General features: G+C 41.1%; 1 protein-coding gene across 1 annotated transcript in view; it reads left to right on the top strand.

The window, feature by feature from the left end:
* Positions 1-3,438: 3,438 nt before the first annotated feature.
* GALNT5 (polypeptide N-acetylgalactosaminyltransferase 5) overlaps positions 3,439-18,696 on the top strand; it is a 36,308-nt gene continuing 21,050 nt past the window's right edge. The window contains exons 1-2 of the mRNA XM_030849901.2: positions 3,439-4,889; positions 17,312-17,478. Coding sequence (XP_030705761.2) covers positions 3,439-4,889; positions 17,312-17,478 — 1,618 coding nt within the window. The remainder of the gene's footprint in view (positions 4,890-17,311; positions 17,479-18,696) is intronic.

The following is an 18,696-nucleotide window of genomic DNA, read 5'->3' as shown; positions in this document are numbered from 1 at the left end:
TTATAATTAAGGGTAAGCAACTGAGTACATATTATAAAAGAAAATAGTTATTAGTTACTCAGAATATACTTACATAGTCAAAAAAAAAAAAAAAAACAGTCAAATATTCTGAGAGAGTTACTTTAGACACAAAGCCAGGGACCTGGAACCAGTACTTCTAATATTCTGCATTCTGGCTGGGGAAATTGGAGAATAGAAATTTTAAAAAATGTTTATTGAACTCCTACTGATTATCAATGAGCATGATTCAGAGATAGTCACCTTGGAAGCAGAACAAAGGAACACAGATTTCACTCTAACTATATACAAAGCTGTCCTGTTAAACAGTTCATGATTTAATCTAGGAGAATCCAGTGTCAGGCACTCAGTAAATTCTCAATAAATGGTAGCTGTTAACATGATAATCCTGACATCAACCATGTAGAGTTTAAGGACAGGTCCTCTTTTACAGAAGAAGAAACTAAAAATATATTTTTAATTTTTTACTACACAAGTGTCAAAATGAAGTCAGAATGAATTAGAAAAACCCCTCCAAAAGCTTCCCAAGGACCACTTCATAGCCCTAGTTCTTTAGAATGATACCCACTCCAACTAAGTACGTGCAGATTCTTGAGGAATTTGACCAGCTAAGTCTACCATTTGGGATGACAGCCAGAAGTACCTTAAACAGCCAACCCACCTATATATTTAGTTTTCTGCTAGTAATATGGAAACTAAACCAAAAAGCAGCATCAGGTATCTATACGAAAGGTCATCTGTTGAATAATGTGTGTATTGACTGCTATTAAAGGTAAAATTTCTTAATCTCTTTGTTTTCTATTCTTTTTTATCCATACTTTTTCATTGCTCTGAACATCATGGAAACCCAGCTAAGAGGGAAAAAAAGAGGAGAAATACAGAGCTGGTGGGGACCACCAGTAGAGATTGTTACTGATTTTCTGAAGATCCATAGTATTGAGTCTGTAGAGCTGCTTATAACAACTTTTGTCATCCTTACAGATTCTCATAGACTAACCAGGAAAAAGATGTGGAAAAGGCTGGGAAGAGGCCTTTAGAGGTGCTTCTTCACCATGCGTTTGTCACCATTGGATTGTTGTCAAGATCGAATGAGATACTCAATGGAAAGAGCTTAGCAAACAGTTTGGGGCATATGGGGTACACACACACACACACACACACACACACACACACACACACACACACACATGCCTGAGTTTCCAATCATGCTGGTTCTCAGAAATGTGTGCTTCCCATAGTACTATACTCTCTCTTCACTTCTATGTTCTTGCTAATTTATCTGCCTTTCACCATCCAACTAATACTTCCCTTCTCTGACCACAGTATGAGCAGAGATAATTATGCTCTTGTTCATCCCTCAAGTCTAAAGATAGCTTCTCCAAAAATCATTCCCAAAGAATCCAGGATATGGTTCTCTCATATTACTTACTGTGTATTGTATATGTGCCTACCTGTCTGTGTCCACCAATAGACTGTGAGATCTCAAAGACAAGAACTATGTCCTTTTTACTCAATATCTTTCAACACCCAACACAGGGCCTGAGCAATGGGACAGACTCAGCAAATATTGGAAGGATGGACAAATGGAGGGCAGGGGTGCATGGAGGAAACAGCTGAGCCACCAGTGCTGCCGTCCATGTGGATATTCCAAACTGGAGTGAGCAGGCATGGAATAAAAAGGAGAATCAGAGATTTAAGAAACATGTCACTATAGCTGCACTTATCTGGGTTCCCTCCCATGGGGTAAAGTACAAACTTAAAGTTAAAATGTTGTGGAAGGCAATGCATAAGTATAAACTATTCAGAATCTTCCCTTCTTCCCTTCCCAAGTCTTTGGGAGCCTACATTTATCTCAAAGCGGGGATGCTATACCCTTCCTAACACTGGAAAAATAGGTGGCATCACTGTCTGCAGATCACTCAGAGCTCCTCGGAGAACAGTGCTCCTGGGCTGCGCTTCTCAAACTTTAGGGACGACGTTTATAGCAGGTGAGGTTAAAATGCAGATCCTTGAAAAAGAATGGACACATGTGTGTGTATAACTGAATCACTTTGCTGTAACACCTGAAACTAGCACAACATTGTAAATCAACTGTACTCCAATATAAAATAAAAATTAAATTTATAAAAATGCAGATTCTGATTCAGTTGTTCTAGGAATGTATAGTTTTTATTAGGTTTTACTCTGTCTGGGGGAAAATTTCACAAAAATTGTGCGCAGTGGTCCAAAACCCAAAAAATAATGGGGAGGCATTTTATTCTAGACCGGTGTTTCTCAACTTTGGCTGTACATTAGAAAGACCTGGGAAGCTTCTAAAAACACAATGCAGACCAATGGTCATCTTTGCCCCTTTCCCCCTCCATCAATTAATCAGAATTTGGGAGGATTTCTTCAGTGTGATTCTACCATCACAAAGCTGTCGGAACCAGTGTCCTACCAGTCTACCAGTGCCACTCAGAGTCTGGTCCAAGTTCTGGTTCACCCTGCAAGTTGTTGTTACATCTGGGACAAGTATCCAAACCAAGAGTAAGGGTTTAGAAACTTTTACAGCAATATGACAAATTAAGTTTATGGCCACCGAATCTAATAATAAAAATAGAGGGACTCATTTAAAACAAAAAGTTGACTTACAAACAAAGATTTTGATACCCACCGCCCTGGCCCAAGAAGGCTTCTGAATAATCAAACACCCACCTTTGGTACTGAGGTTATGCTCAGCCCCTTCTATAAGCTATTACCTCTCCAAGTTGGAACATTAAGTTCACTGATGAATTGCTGGGGCACATCACTTGGAGACCTGGGTACAACAGGGTTAATAAGCAGGAATGGGGTAGGTGGGGTTACAAACCAGGAACACATGCCCTCCAAGTTAGACAGTTTTCTTTAATTGCCCTGAAAACACACACACTCTCACATAACACGGAAGGTGAGAGCTGAATGAAGTTTTCTGGGTAATGGCTTGAAATGTTTTCCTTCTGAGAAGTGGTGTTGAGTTACAGCGTGCAGACGGAGAACTGCGAGGAGAGAAGGCGCAGCCCAGACCCCACCTTTTCTTGGGTTTGTAGGAAGGTGGACATGGGCTCATGGAGACGAGGCGAGTGATCTGTTGACCTGTCTGGCGGCTGGAATCGACCGCTCCCAGGGTGACCAAAGGGCAATGTTTAGCAGGGCTTAGCCAGGGGCCGGCCAAGCAGGCACGGATGCTCTGCTGTGAAATGCCACGCAGGCAGAGACTGACAAGCGGTAGGAGCTGAGCTCTCCCTTTGGACTGCTGCTTCCTGCTCTGTTCAGGGGAGGGGGCCGCTTTCTGGCAACTTTGCTGCTGCTGCTGCTGCTGCTATTGCTACTACGTCAGCTCCCTCTCCCCTCAAGGTAAGCAGGCTCAGAGGGAGGGCAGGCTGCGAGGGAAGCCTTTGTACCATGAACAAGATCCGAAAGTTTTTCCGAGGAAGTGGGCGAGTCCTGGCATTTATATTTGTAGCTTCTGTCATCTGGCTGCTCTTTGACATGGCAGCTCTCCGCCTCTCATTCAGTGAGATCAACACTCGAGTCCTGAAGGAAGACATCATCCGGAGGGAGAGGATAGGGTTCAGAGTTCAGCCATACCTGGGGAAGAGCCTTGACAGCAGCGTGAAAGAGATGAAGCTCCTCTCGAAGGGACACGGGAAGGGCGTATGGGGCAAAGAGAACTTTAGAAAGACGGAAAAGAGTAAGCTCAAGGTTGAGGATGATTTGGACCAAGCCCAGAAGGAAAGAAACGTGCAGAATGCCCCCGGAAGGGGCAAGGTTGCACCTTTGTGGCGTCCTGCGTATCTGCTGACCCCCCCAGTGACTTTTACCAAGCGGAAGACAGAGGGGCGAGACGTCAGACCTGAAGTTTCCTCGCACGTGACGCCAAAGCAAAAGACAGCCCAGGGGGCTGAGAAAACGCCGTTCACAGCAGCAAGGGGAACTCCACGGGACAAAATATCTGTACACACAGGACCTGTTGGTATAAACCAGGAGGGCCTGAAGAGTCTTAGTCTCAGCAGTGAAACATCAAAACAAGCAGCTGAGAGGAACCCAAATGTGACCATCCATCTTAATATTGACAGATCAAAGCAGCAATTCCAGGCAGTAGCAAATGAAAGGACCTACCCTGCCAGCCCACCAGTGCCAAAACCCAGGGAAGCCATAGCCTTAAATAAAACTGAGACTCAGAGCAAAGAACTAAATGCAAATAAACACAAAGCCAATAAGAACCTTCCCTTTTCCAGGTTCATTGCCAATTCAAGTCGCTTAAAGAAGCAATCTATTAATGAGACACAGTTGGGAGGCTTGCCAAAGGTTGATGGAGCCAAAGTGGCTGATGGGAAGAAACTCAATTTGTCTGAAAGCCATGTTGTGATTATAACCAAGGAGGAGGGGCTAAAGACAGACACCAAAGAGGTCCCCAATTCCAAAACCAAAACTATATTTCCTACGGTACTGCGCAAACGCCAAGAGGAACACGTTGCCAGGAAGAGCAGGGAGGCATCTTTCTCTTCTCTTGCTCTCCAGGGAGCAGCAGTGTCTCAAACCAATCAAGCCTTAGCTCGTGGGCTGGGGCCAGCAAGAATCAACTTAACTGCCAAAACCCAGCCTGAACAACTCAACCAAAGTCACAGAAAAGCTCGTTCGCCTGAAGATGGTGGAATGCACCGTGTGTTAAGAATTGATGTGACACTTTCTCCAAGGGACCCCAAAGCTCCCGGTCAGTTTGGACGTCCGGTAGTTGTTCCCCATGGAAAGGAGAAGGAGGTAGAAAGAAGATGGAAGGAAGGAAATTTCAATGTCTACCTCAGTGATTTGATCCCAGTGGACAGAACCATTGAAGACACAAGACCTTCTGGGTAAGATCCATTTTTCTTCTCTTTCCTCAGCCCCAAGTATTTTGGGTCTTACATAGAGAAGACTTATTTCTAGATTATTCTTTGTGATTTTTGGTCACCTAGAGAATTAGAGCAACAATAATCATTAGGCACAGTTCAAATAGTCTACCATCCACACAGAGAAAAAGTCCGATATCAGCATACCCATTGCACTCTCTTTATACATTTATTTCTCTGGGACTTTGGCCCTCATCCCTATTAGCTCATGTTCTGTTCCCTTTTCTGTACTGAAAACCTATCAAAATGATTAGGGGAGCTCAGTTCCTAATAAGGTGTATATGAATGGTAGAGCTTAAAATGTAATTCCGTTAAAACAGTGACAATGAAGTGAATTCTCAATTTCAGAATTTTTTATTATTAGCAAGTTTGTCAGGAGTATATCTGGGAAAGGAGCACAGAGAAGGAGCCTTCTCGGCCTCTCTGGAATCATGTCTTAGCCAGCAGAATTCTGCCTAATCATGAGTCATGATCACCATAAGTGAAGAAGTGACTTACTCCTTAGAATTTAATATCCTTTACAGATGAGAATGGTAGATAGTTCAGGAGTTCAGTGATACAGGAATAATAATTTTGGAAAAAGTCAATCAGCCAATAAGTAGCAAACACCCACAGGACATACAAGAATATAATATTTTATATTTCTAGAGTTTCACCGTTTATGAAGCAACTGCACACAAATCACATGAATTTCACAAGAGCTCTGCAAAGGAGGCAACAGACATTATGCGTTCAAATCAACAAGTAAGGGCACTCAGGAATTACTTCAGTCTTCCAAGACAGCACAGCTCTGAAGGTGCCCAGTGAGCCTTCATAAACCAGTTTTTAAAAAATTATATTCCTTTAACTAGAAAGTAGATCACAAATATTTAATCTGATTCAAATATATTCGGTTTCTGGCTCTTTTTGGCCCACTCATAAGTGAGGGTACCTCATAGCCATATGTTCACTACCCATTCATTGATAATGCAACTCCATGTGTGCCTTGATATGCAATTCCTGAGCCAAACAATGTTTGCCGAGAAGGTGGAATTAGGGAATATCAAGATTCAGATTTAGCACATGTGGTCTGTAAAGAATGCCCTCGTTTGGCTTCTGTAAAAAAAAGAAAAAAAAAGGGAAACAACCCTTCTCTGTGATCTAGGTATTCAGTGTTACTAAGAGGAAGGAAGATATAGATGTGCCTGTATTCATATTGGTGAGAGGGGCCTCTTCATTGGGATGTTAGCCATTTTCAGCTCTTAGCCATTGGCAGATGGCTATTGGCCATGCGCTAATCACCTGCTTAGGCCAAGCACTCTGCCATTCATGTTCCTCACCCTGGTGAAACTCACAACCTTGAGGAGAACACAAATATACCCAAAGTAAAGATGAAGAAACTGAGGCCCTGGGAAGTTATATTGTCTGTGGTCATAGAGCTAGCAATTATAGAGAAATTATTAAAATCCATGCTCAAAATTATGTTGATCGCCCATATCTTACTAATTACTACCAAAATGATCCCCAAAATTATGCTGCACCAGCTCTGATCTGAAATCCTGTATATCATATATCACATACATTTATGATATATCACTATATTACTACACATATACACTATGTATGGTACATCCAAATATGCCAGTATAGGGCATATACTATATATACCACACTATGTACAACATATTACTATACATATCCTATATAGTATATACTATATGGCCATATACTATACATGCCAACTTTGAACACAAAGCACCAGAGAATGAAGTAGGAGAGTAGCTTTATTTTAACATCCCTTCTGTGGCCTGGCAGACTGCTATGGAGCTTGGAGAGAAATAAGACACTGCACAGAAGCCCAGGCTGCACTTCCAAACCAGAGAAAGGACAATTGTATGAGGGCCAAAAGCAAGTAATAATGATGTTAGCGTCCATGTGATTTATTGAAGGCTCAGTAGCTCCCAGTGCTTGTTCGTTTCTGAAATTTGGTCTGTGGAAATTAAGTGTTGCTGCCCAGGGAAGTCATGGTCAGGCTTTGTCTTCTGAAGGAGGCTGTCCCAACAGTAGGAGAAAGTGAGTGACACGTGTGCTTGAGAGGATGAGTCAGACAGCATGTGACCAGGCCCCTCCCTCTTATCACACAACCCACCTTGGCTAAATATAGGTGCTCTTGGCAAGGTGCCTACCTGATGCTCTACTCTTCCGACAGGATGGAGGTGACAGTCTTAAGCCAGAAGGGATCCTGTGTACAGAACCCCTTTTGGGCCATTCTTACAGGAAAGAGAATAAATTATTTTTCTTTTCTTTTACCCAAACACTCTAAGTATGTGCAAATTATGTATTCATATGGATAAAGTTTGGAAGAAAATACAAATGAAAAACATTTGATTCATCAGGTTGGCATGATTTAAAGTTCTCTTACTTTGATTTTATTTTTTTCAGCTTTGCTCAAAAGGTATATGAGATGCTTGTAAGAAAACACACAATAAGATTTTTTGAGATAATAAATTTTAAAAGTCAGCATGGGGGAAATTGTTATAGAATATAATAAGAATGTGTGTGTGTGTTTGTGTGTGTGTGTGCGCAAACACATGAGAGAGAGAGAGGCAAAAAGAAAGAGAAAGAAAGAAAGAGAAAGAAAGAAAGAAAAAAGAAAGAAAGAAAGAAAGAAAGGAAGGAAGGAAGAAAGAAAGAAAGAAAGAAAGGGGGAGAGAAAGAATCTATTAGAATGCCGAAGGACTGGCCTTAAAATTAGCTATGGTAGCAACCCACTGGAACCTTTAAATTTTAAGAGTTCTGGGAAATATCTCCCTTACTGCTTCTTTCATTCCCCCCAAATCCATGTTATGGATTGATTAACACAGTATAACTGACGTGTCATAACTGGCTATTGAATATACATTGAACCAAAACAAGGATAAAAACCATAGATTTGCTAGTATGTTTGTTTAAATTTAGGTCCCCTCAGTAAAGATAATAAGTAGTTAATAGTTCTTAAGGATGATGATTTAACCGATATGCTAGGATGAGGTTGACATTGAGAAGGAGAAGAGAGAAGCAGCATTCCCAGGACAACTTCACTTGCTCTTGTTCTAAAATCAGACTCTCTTTTCCAAAACTGCTCTTCTCTCCTTTTCTCCTGAGTCCCAAAGAACCATTTCTGAGATGTTGAGATATAGTCCTGGCCTTTTCCAAAAGCACAAAAACTCCTTTCTGTCATTAGCATTATTCTCACTGTCCTTTTCAGTGCCACCCTGATTTCTGACCCTTGCTGTGTGGCTATCGCTTGCTGCATGTGACATGCTCTCTAATGCGGGCCTTCAGCATAAGGAGAGTCTTATTATCTTTCTCTACTCTTCACGTTTGTTACCATCCACTGATATTTTTCTTAACTTGTCCCTTCCCACGGCTTCCCCCCATCCTCACCTTTCACAGTCGTCACCATTTCTCCTAGAACATCTTAACCTGACGTTGCTCAAAATCTAATTGTATCTTACCTCCATCTAGACCATGATTTGGCTGTGACCTCTAAATTCCCATGACCATTAATGCGCTCTCCTGGTTACTGAAACACTCCTTGCTGTGTGCCCTTCACTAACCGTGGCCTTGAGAATCTGTTTCAACTTCTCAGTGAAATTCTAAGCTTAGGAAGGAAACTCTGTCTTTTACTTTATTTTGTATCCATTTAGCACTGAGCACAGTGCTGTGGACTCAAAAGATACAAGTTTACACAATATGGTTTTAAAGATAAGATTCTCTGAAATGATTTTTGAATACTGATACTATTTTTAAAAAAATAAATGATAGATAACTATTCAAATTAGGCTTGCAAGAAGTCATTTTACAAATTAATAATGACTTCCTAATTTTTCATTTTGAATATATGGAATATGTTGGTGTCTCGTTTAAGGTAAATACATCCTATTCTAACACTATTGTCTATTCATTAATTCATGTTCATTCATTAATTCGTATTTTTGTTGTTGTTTGGTTTGTCAATTTAATGTTTTGACTTTCAATGGTTGAAAATCTCCTTATCTTATTTATGAGAATGTTTTATGCCAGTAAATAAAATACAATTTCATTTTGCTTAGAATTTTTGCCTATAAAATATGCTTCAGATAAAATACTGTTTTGACGGTTATTTCAAGTTTCCATATTTAACCCTTTCTTTATAAAAAGCTAATCCTTGCAGTGCTTACTATTAATTATTGAAGTTTGTTTTAGCCAGCAATAATCAATACGTACACACAGGCTTTGGTAAAACATTTCCTATCTACTGGAAATGCAGAGCAATTCTACTTAGAGAAGTCTGTCCTGTGGCCTGCAGCTAGAGTGAAGATGTAACTCCAAAAATGAACTTATTTTAAGAGTGCACTTCCTGAGTCTGCATTTAGAGAAAAATGACTCAAAGACATGTTTGCTGCCAATATTTAGTTTTTTAGAGGACAGTAAGAATTACAGCATGCTCTTCTAGCACTGCTGTGTCATCACGATGTTAGCCAATTGTTTATTTTAATGCTTTGCTTTTCCTACAGTACTCTGGCAAGCCCCTCAATAAAGCAACTAGAATGGGCCTGTTCTCTTAGCCCAGAGCTGGGACTGTCAACCAATGATTTGATTCCTTCCTACGCAGCTAAAGAGAGTTTTCTTTGGCACATATGAAAAGCAAAAGATAGCACCGCGCATTTGCCACAAACCAGTCCAATTTACTGAGGGGAAAGAAAAACCTTTATAGAACCTACATGTCCACCTCTCCCCTACTCTCCCAATCCCAGTGAGGTCAAAAACCACAACTAATGAATTACTGAAAGTAAACTGACCACATAGCCTTCCAGACTTCATGCTTCTAGATGTGTGTATCAGGCTGAGAGAAAAGAGAAACTTTACTGTTATATGAAGTTCAATGTCCTTAGTTTTACATAAGATTAGTATTTTAATTGGTGAAATGAGATAGCTTTTGTGACTAATAGTGATAGAAAAACATTATCTAAAATTGACTGGAAAAGCTCTGAGACCTCCCTGAGAAACCGAACAAGGGCAGGGGAAAAAATAAATCTCACAAGATGGATTTAAAAGGGTTATTTCCTGCCTTCTCTTCCATGAGTGTACACAAAGCAATGTTGCTTTTGAATTGGGTGTGTGTATGTGTATATGCACATTAGTGTCTTCGTGTGTGTTAGAGCACAGTGTGCTATTTCACTAAAAAGTTGTATCAGGAAGCTGGAAATATAAAGCAAACTTTGTTTAAAGGGTGCAGGCTAGACCATAACAAGACAAAGGTTAAATGTGGCCAAAAGATGACTATAGAGCTTTTGACATTTTTACTTATCACACTCTCCCCACAACTAGGGGAATGATAAGGAGAGAGATGACCAGAGGATATAAAACACACTTCTGCTACTGATTCGAAGAGAAGAAAACAGTTCCTAATTAATGTAAAACTGAGAAATGTTAAAGCAAATCCGTGACTTTGTCATCTAAATACCGCCAGAGACCTAGAAATATTTATGCGAGAGAGGAATTAGTGAATATAGAAATTCGAACCTGTGTACACTTCTTTTTTACACACCTCATCCAGGGCCCAGTTTAACCATCATAAAATTATTTATCAAATTCTTATGGTGATACAGCCCCGAGTACTCTTGTCCCAGAAAGTAACTCCCTGTTGGGCTGTCCTGGGTGACCCATTCAGAGAAGAGCCTCTCAAGAAGGGAACATTTTTTTGCTCAAGGTTCAGAAAATGGGGGAAAAAGAGCAATGTTTGTTTAGAAGCTCTGTTTTGTTGTTTGCTTTCAGAATAAAGGGAGCTTTTTAGAGTCTCCTCTATGTTTAAAACAAATCTATATTATTCGAAACTAAAACATCTTCTAAACTGGCCCCACTTCTAAAACGTTGGTGTACGGGTATGTGTGAGAAGGGTCAGGGCAGAGAAACTTGAGTACAGTGTTTTAAAAGGCCTTTATGACCTGCCTTCTCATTTGTTCCTTAAAATTATTCTTCAAAGCAGGTACTGTCGCTGTCCCAGCTTCACCTGTAGAGAAGCTGAGACTTAGAGAGGAAGCTGAGGTTTCAGATTGCGGTAGGCAATGTAGTTGGTGGCCGTTCATTTCATTCCACGCCTGTTTGCTCACTGCCTGTCACGAGCTGGGCAGCTGGGACCTTGGGACCTTCCATTCTCCATGTACGTCATCGTGTTTGATCCTCACAACAGCCATGCCAGATTGATAAAGTGCTACAGATGAGGAAAAAAGCACAGGGAAAGGTAACTTGCCCAGGGACTCACAGCTCATGAATGGTAGGGTTGGGATCCAACCCTCAGTCTTCTGATTTTTCTTCACTCGGCAATGATTCAACTACACCAGTTTGGCTCTCTCCCCACCCCACCTGCTCTGCCCTTATAGTGACCATCCACACCTCTGCCTCTCCTGGGTTTGCCAAGTCTCTCTGAATAAAGGGGATCTGTCCCTTGCTGAGCCTCACCAAAAAGGTCTTTATTTATGTTGCAGGCAGTGATTGTGTGTGTGTGTGTAGATTTTATATGTGTGTGGAGGTTTTTTATTCTAAACAATCCTCACAACAATACTATGAAAGACATACTATCTCTCATATGATTTACAGATGAGAAAAGTGAGGCTCTAAGAGATTAACTGATAGGTCTGCTGTCCCAGCAAGAAAATTTTCTGGCTTCTAATTCTAGTGCTCTTTCCATAGGATACAGCTCCTCTTTCTTTTGTTTCCTTATAATCATATGACTTTAGCAGAAATTAAAACATCTCTCTTCCTTATACTTGGGGTGGGTAGTTGCAGGGAGGGGGATAGGGTCAGAGGTATACGAGGGGAATTAGTTTTGCACGTCAGGTACCTTGTCAGGGAGAAAATTTACAGGAAATCATTTTCTATACAGCACTAAGCAAAGGTGACTCCATAAAATTGCCCAACAACCACAGCTCAGCAGTGGACAAATATCTCTGAGTGCCTGCCTACTCTGCAATCTAACATCTGAGCATGGGTCCTGCCTTCAAGGCAAACACATGAAAACGTTCTTCAGAAGCAGAGTAAACTACTGGGACAAGGAAGAGAAAGGCTGAGCCTGGCCTGAGAGAGGGCAGAAGTGTTTCATCTGAAACCTGAAGGGGGAGGGAGTTAGAGACATGGGAAAGGGGGTAAAAAGAATAATCCATTGAGAAACTGAGGGAAATCTGACATAGGGTTGGGGAGAGCAGGGAGGGTAGAAATGAGACCATAGAAGTAAGCAGAGTCCAGATCACGCAGGACCTTGTTAAGGTGCTTCTAAGGACCAGAGAGAAAATGTCCAAAGATTTAAAGCCCAAAACAACACTTTAATTTACCTTTGCTCTGGCTCTCATGACCCAGAGGGAAGCACTTATGAGGCTAAAATTACATAGAGCCTCACCGAAAGTTAATACTAGATGAAGCTTCAGGAGAACTCTAATCCTGTCCCCTGCGTTACAGAGAAGTCTGAGGAAGGAAGTGACTTGTCCAAGGTCACAGACCCCAGGAGTGACAGAACTACCTGAAAGGTGCCCTAACCTCCACCCAGAACTATCTCTGCCACATCACACCACCTCCTGCTCTTTTTCTTAATTTCATTTATTATTTTTATTTGTTTATTTTTGGCTGCGTTGGGTCTTCATTGCTGCTCGCGGGCTTTCTCTAGTTGCGGTGAGTGGGGGCTGCTCTTCATTGCGGTGCACGGGCTTATTGCTGTGGCTTCTCTAGTTGCGGAGCACGGGCTCTAGGCACGTGGGCTCAGTAATTGTGGCTCACGGGCTCTAGAGCACAGGCTCAGTGGTTATGGCACACTGGCTTCGTTGCTCCACGGCATGTGGGGTTTTCCCGGACCAGGGCTCGAACCCATGTCCCCTGCATTGGCAGGCGGATTCTTAACCACTGCGCCACCAGGGAAGCCCCCACCTCCTGCTCTTCTCCCTCCCATCCCTACCTCACTCTGACAGCTGCCTGCTCAAAACAGACTATTGTTGAACTGGTGAATATTGATGCTCGTGGCTTATATTTCTAAGCCCGAGTCCAGTAGCTTTGATGGGTAGGCAGTTACCTCAGGAAACACAGCTTCAGCCTTTGGAGTACGGGTGCTGAGTGTGACTGAAAACTTCTAACTTAGTAGTCAGGCAATTCTGACTAAATGTCAGGGCTAGTCTACCCTAGAAAGAACAAAACATAAAAGTAAAAATTTTATATCACTATACCCTCTTATCAGTGAGAGGAAAAGAAACTTCAATAATTCTAAGGTCTTGCAGAAAAGAATATAATTCTGGACAGAGCTCCTCATCTAGATGCTCTATTCTCTTTCTGATCCTCCCAAAGATACCAGAGCTTGGAGAGGAAAGGCCCCTGAAGGCTCACACTGAGGCAGTAGTTGAATTGCAAATAGAAGCTGAGAAAATATTCTCCTCGACCTTCTGTTCAAACCTGTGAACACTGAGACTTGACCCACATAGTCCATTTTGACTGTTTTGGAATAAAAATGAAAAATTCATAGACATGAGGGAATATTATCATTTCCTCAGTCGTCTGATTTAAAACCTTCTTTATTCGATAGGCTACATACAAATCAGGTTAGTGGCTGAGCCTTCAGCACGTACAAGCCAAGAAGGCAAAACGCATCACTTCCTGAGTCTCTTGGTAAATGATGAGCCCTTGATAGATTTGGATTAAAGGACGGCCTGGGAAAAGGGCAGTGCGTGCAGTCAAGATGGGTGCATGTGCTTTTGCATAATCATAGGACCTTGCACGGGTTTTTTTACCATGGAACTTACAGAAATATTTTTATCTCCATCATCTCATCAAATCTTTACAGACATTCGGTGATGAAGGCGTTGTAATCTTCATCCTAACAGCGAGGAAACTGAGGTTCTGAAAAGTTACGTGACTTGCCCATAGGCATGCAGCCAATAAGTATCAGAAAGTTCTCAGTATTTAGTCATCTTCCTCAAGTCCAGAGTGTTTCTCTCCCACACAGTAGTGGACCCACTTTGTGCAGGACAGTGGAGCCCCACGTTAGAATCCCCCTTTATTTTTAGTACCTGGACAGACTACAGTAATCTCAGTCTAGACTTCCCCCAAACATACAGGTTACAGGTTGGGTTAATTTTAAAGTATAGCACAAGGCCTGTAGACTCTAAGTACCTCACTTGTGTGATGACTGGGCATATACAATACAAATATGAATTCTTAACCTCAAAAAAGATTGCACACTCAGAAATATCTTGCATTTAACTTAGACTTGACTTGAGCTGCAACTCCTCCCTCCAATGTGGCAGAAAAGTTTCCAATAGGCAAACTGGAGGAAAGGAAATTTGCTTTAGTTGGGTCAATGTAGGATAACTTGAAACAGTTTCACCACCTATGGGAAGTAGATGACAGTCCGTGTGTAAGAATGATGCAAGAGTTAATAAGGCTGAAAGTCTTTCCTCTCTGACCCACTGTGCCTTTGAACAAAATAAGCATGCTGGGTTTTCTATACACCTGGAAACATGTTTAACCTGTTTAGTAATGCAGGAAACCAGGTACCTATAAATGATAGAGTAGCCTAGCATCTCAGCCACCCAAACCAAGACACACTACGAAACTTTGTATTTGAAACCTCTCACATATCCTTCTGTGCCCCTCTTCCCCATCTTTTAATGCCACCCCCTTTTCCAGGCACCAGTATGATCTGTATAGCATAATCTTCCACAGGGTCATCTTCAATGTGATTCCTCAAATGCATCTAAAATATATATTTGTCCATAACTGGCAGAGGTACTATTTCCTGGGATAGAAATCCACATTGGATCTAGTGGAATCCTTCCTGATCTACCTATATAGACTCCTGATGGGGAAATTAAGGCATCACAACAGATAATGGAGAGGAAAGGAGGAAAGAAGGAGCAGGTATTTGGTGAAGGGAGGTGCCTTCCCCAAACCTCTCAAATCCCTGAGCATTCTTTCAACCTCCAATTTCAGACTGGCTCACATTACCACTTAGAACTTTCTTCTAAAAGAGGCCAAAAAAATCGACTGTTTTATAAGATGAGAAGATTCATCTTCCTTGTTATATAACATGAGTTAGCCTGCTTAGTTCACTCTCCCCAATGTATTTTCATTTGTAACTAGATGTTTCTAAAGTCGACCTAATTTTAATAATAAGCAGCTCTAGGACTTCACAGCTAAGGCCTGCTGATTCAGATGGCTCAGGCAGAATTTGTGCAGCTGACCCTTCCTTTCTATTTTATTTTTTTAACATCTTCATTGGAGTATAATTGCTTTACAATGGTGCGTTAGTTTCTGCTTTATAACAAAGTGAATCAGCTATACATATATATATATCCCCATAGCCCCTCTTGCGTCTCCCTCCCACCCTCCCTATTCCACCCCTCTAGCACCGAGCTGATCTCCGTGTGCTATGAGGCTGCTTCCCACTAGCTAGCTATTTTACATTTAGTAGCGAGAGTGGCATGGACTTATATATACTTCCTTTTTAGAATTGATTTATTTTTTTCAGGACCAAATGTTGTAAAGAATATTTATGTGTGAAATGTGCATTTCCCATTCATTTACACTATAAAATTAGAGATGAGAGAGTCACAGGAGGTCACTGATGTTTTCTATACTCTTCCTTTCACTCAGGCCAATAAACTCCTCTTAGCTTTACTTCCTCTTTCCCAACTTAGAGCCCAAGATGGAATATTTAACCCTACTTCCCCAGTACCTTCAAAATCCTCTACCACTTTCCTTTTTACCTCATTTTCTCTGATGACCTAGATCTGGATTAAACTATTTGTTCACATTCTCATATACATTCTTTCCAGTGAAGGATGTTACATTTGGTAGTTCATTTGACTTCTTAAGCTTCAGTCTGCTCTATTTGAAGAAGAGTATAATAGTATATATTTCAAGTAGTTGTTATAAAGATTGAAGTTAACTATGTACATAATAGTATTTTACCAACTGCAAAGTGCCATTCTAATGTGTTTTTTTCTATGGCTTTTACTCTCATCTATTTCTTATTTTCAGACTAAGCACAGTGTAGTTATGTTGTCTGGCAGAAGTACCTGCTCCCACAAAATGCCACATCTACAGCCAGCCGCTTTTATTCTTGTGGACCTAATATTTCCTGAATAGTTATTTCTGGAGCCAAACTGGACCAGGGCTGGAGTCCCAACTCTGCCATTTACTAACAGTATAATCATGGACTAGACTCCCCATGATTTCAATTATTCTTCTATAAAAAGGGGAAGAGATGCTGTTAGTCTGAGGTTTAAAATGAAATAATGCAGAAGGCTGATAATATTTATTTATGATCATTGTAATTTAATGATCACATTACTAAGAGTAGCTGCGTTAGAAATATGGCAAACACTCTTTGTGAGGTTCCCCTGGGTTCCATCCTGTGAAGAGTTACTCAGGTGGGAGATGGGAGAATGTCAGCAGTGAGGCACGATGCACTTCAGGGCATGGAGAAGTCCCAAGACCAATTACAACCCACCTGAATACCAACTCCCACTGTAGCCATTGTCTCACTTCCATGCCAGCAAAATTATTTCAACTGTGGCTACCCTGTAGCAGAGAAGGTCTCAGCAAAGACCCCTTAAATAGATAGAGAAGCTAGCTATTTAAGAGTTTAATTAGTATAGAATACATATCATCTATATCCATAAATACATTCACATGCAGTGGGAAAGAATATTTTCTTTGGCATTTGGCTGAAGGCCAACTGGGAAGGCAATCATAAGCTACTTGGTAGCATTAGCTGAATTAACGTTAATTAAGTAACATTAAATAAGAGAATAGGCATGTTCTCTTGTGGTATATAACCTAATTAGGATAGCAATAGCTACCATTTGGTGAATTCCTGTGCCCAGAAACTGTGCTAGTGTGCATTCTCACTAAACTGTAAACCTCTCTTCAGTAAGAACCATTACCTCACTTTACAGATGAGGAAACTGAGGCACAGAGAGATTAAGTAAAGTATCAATAGACAAATCTCTGAGAAATATTGGCTGTGGGCTTCAAAATAGTGTCTTAACTACCTGCAAAGCCTATATCCTTTCCACTGCAGGGTAATGCCTCCACAGGCCATTCTCATGTCTGGCATGTCTAGGCCTCTTATAGCAACAATTGTCATTTGGTATCCTTCCTCTGCTCTTTTATTTTGTTTATAACTCTCCCCAACAAAAGCACATGAGAAAATCATCTTATGGATAGATAGATATAAAGATAAAGATATAAATAGATGATGGAAGGATGGATGGATAGATAGATAGATGGATAGATGGTGTGAGTGTGTGTGTATTTACACACAATTGCACTCTGTGACTTTTAAAACCACCTTGTGGATCTTGTTGCCACATCTTTTGTGCTCTGCTTGTGTTATGGCCCAGGTGTGCAGAGCAACGTGTACACAATAACCTCCCAACCACCAGTGTCATCATGTGCTTTGTGGATGAGGTGTGGTCCACTCTCCTGAGGTCTGTTCATAGTGTCCTCAACCGCTCTCCTCCGCACCTCATCAAGGAGATTCTACTGGTGGATGACTTCAGCACCAAAGGTAAGAAAACTACCCCCTGGAAAATCAAACTTTGATATGAGGCAATAGCAGCTTGGATGGCAATTACAAAAATTACAGGATAATTTGATAAAGCATAAACATTTTACAAATGCCAAATCATTTTCTCATGTTGTGCCTTAGAGGCCTAAGTCCAAACGTCTATGGGTAACAGAAATTCAGCTCAACTATCCAGGGCCTTGTTCAACTAGCCACCGCAGACTTCCCTTTAGCTATGACTTCTCTGCCATGTAGAAGTGATTTTCTAACTACAGCTCCTTGAAGTTCCAGAGACCATAAGATGTTCTCTACAATTGCATAAATAACTTTTTATGGAATCTAACAAGCAAAAACTCCATAATTAACGGGATGCCTTTCCTACTGATAATAGCTAGAGTTATAGTAAACAATGAAATGGAAGGCCTCTGTTCTCTTCTTCAAGAGCCAAGCCTATTATATGTTCAGCTAAGTGTTGAGAAGACAAATTGCCAAAGGGACAAGAAAAATGAGGTTCCAACAGAGTTCAAAGGCAGAATCCACCACTGTCTTTACTTTTGTGTTTATTACAGTGAAGAATCTCTCCCTTTGGACTGTCAAAACAATTGTGTATGTAAATGGTCCCATGACTGCCAGAGGTCCTAGACCACATTACAAATTCCCAAAATGCAACCCACTTCAGAAAATTTTAGAAAGCAGCAAAGAGACAACAATCTTAATAGAGCAGCTTAGCCCTGGTCATGACCCCAAGGACAGGAGCCATTTCCCTCAGCCTCAGAGTACCTACCAGGGTCACACTGAGCTCCAGGAGCAGGGAGATACCTAAGGAAAACTGGTTGAAAATTTTAAGAAGTGGCCTCCATAGCATAAACAAATAGCATCGCGTTACCAAGCAGAGAATAGTTCCTTTAGGAATGGCCTATTCGGATTTCGTGGGACCCAAAACTTCTATGGGGTCCTCTTTAAGAAAAAGAATTCACAATTAGTTGAAAAGTGACCAGCAGAAGTATTCCTAGAAGACATTCCTACCTGGGATATGTCAATAACTTAACTGCATATAGAAGTAACTGCAAGCTACATAAATATACCCCACAAAACCCCCCAAAAGAGCAAGAGAGCAGAGGTGTGATAGAGGGGGTGTCATAGTAGGAAGTGACAGTGGTCTTAGCCAATTGCAGTCACAATATATTTCTTTTGCAAGTTTTCCAGTTTGCATACAATGCT

Source organism: Globicephala melas, chromosome 7 (assembly GCF_963455315.2).
Source record: "Globicephala melas chromosome 7, mGloMel1.2, whole genome shotgun sequence".
NCBI classification, from domain to species: Eukaryota; Metazoa; Chordata; class Mammalia; order Artiodactyla; family Delphinidae; genus Globicephala; species Globicephala melas.
The sequence above is the reverse complement of the archived record's forward strand: the minus strand, read 5'-3'. Positions and strand labels throughout refer to the sequence as shown.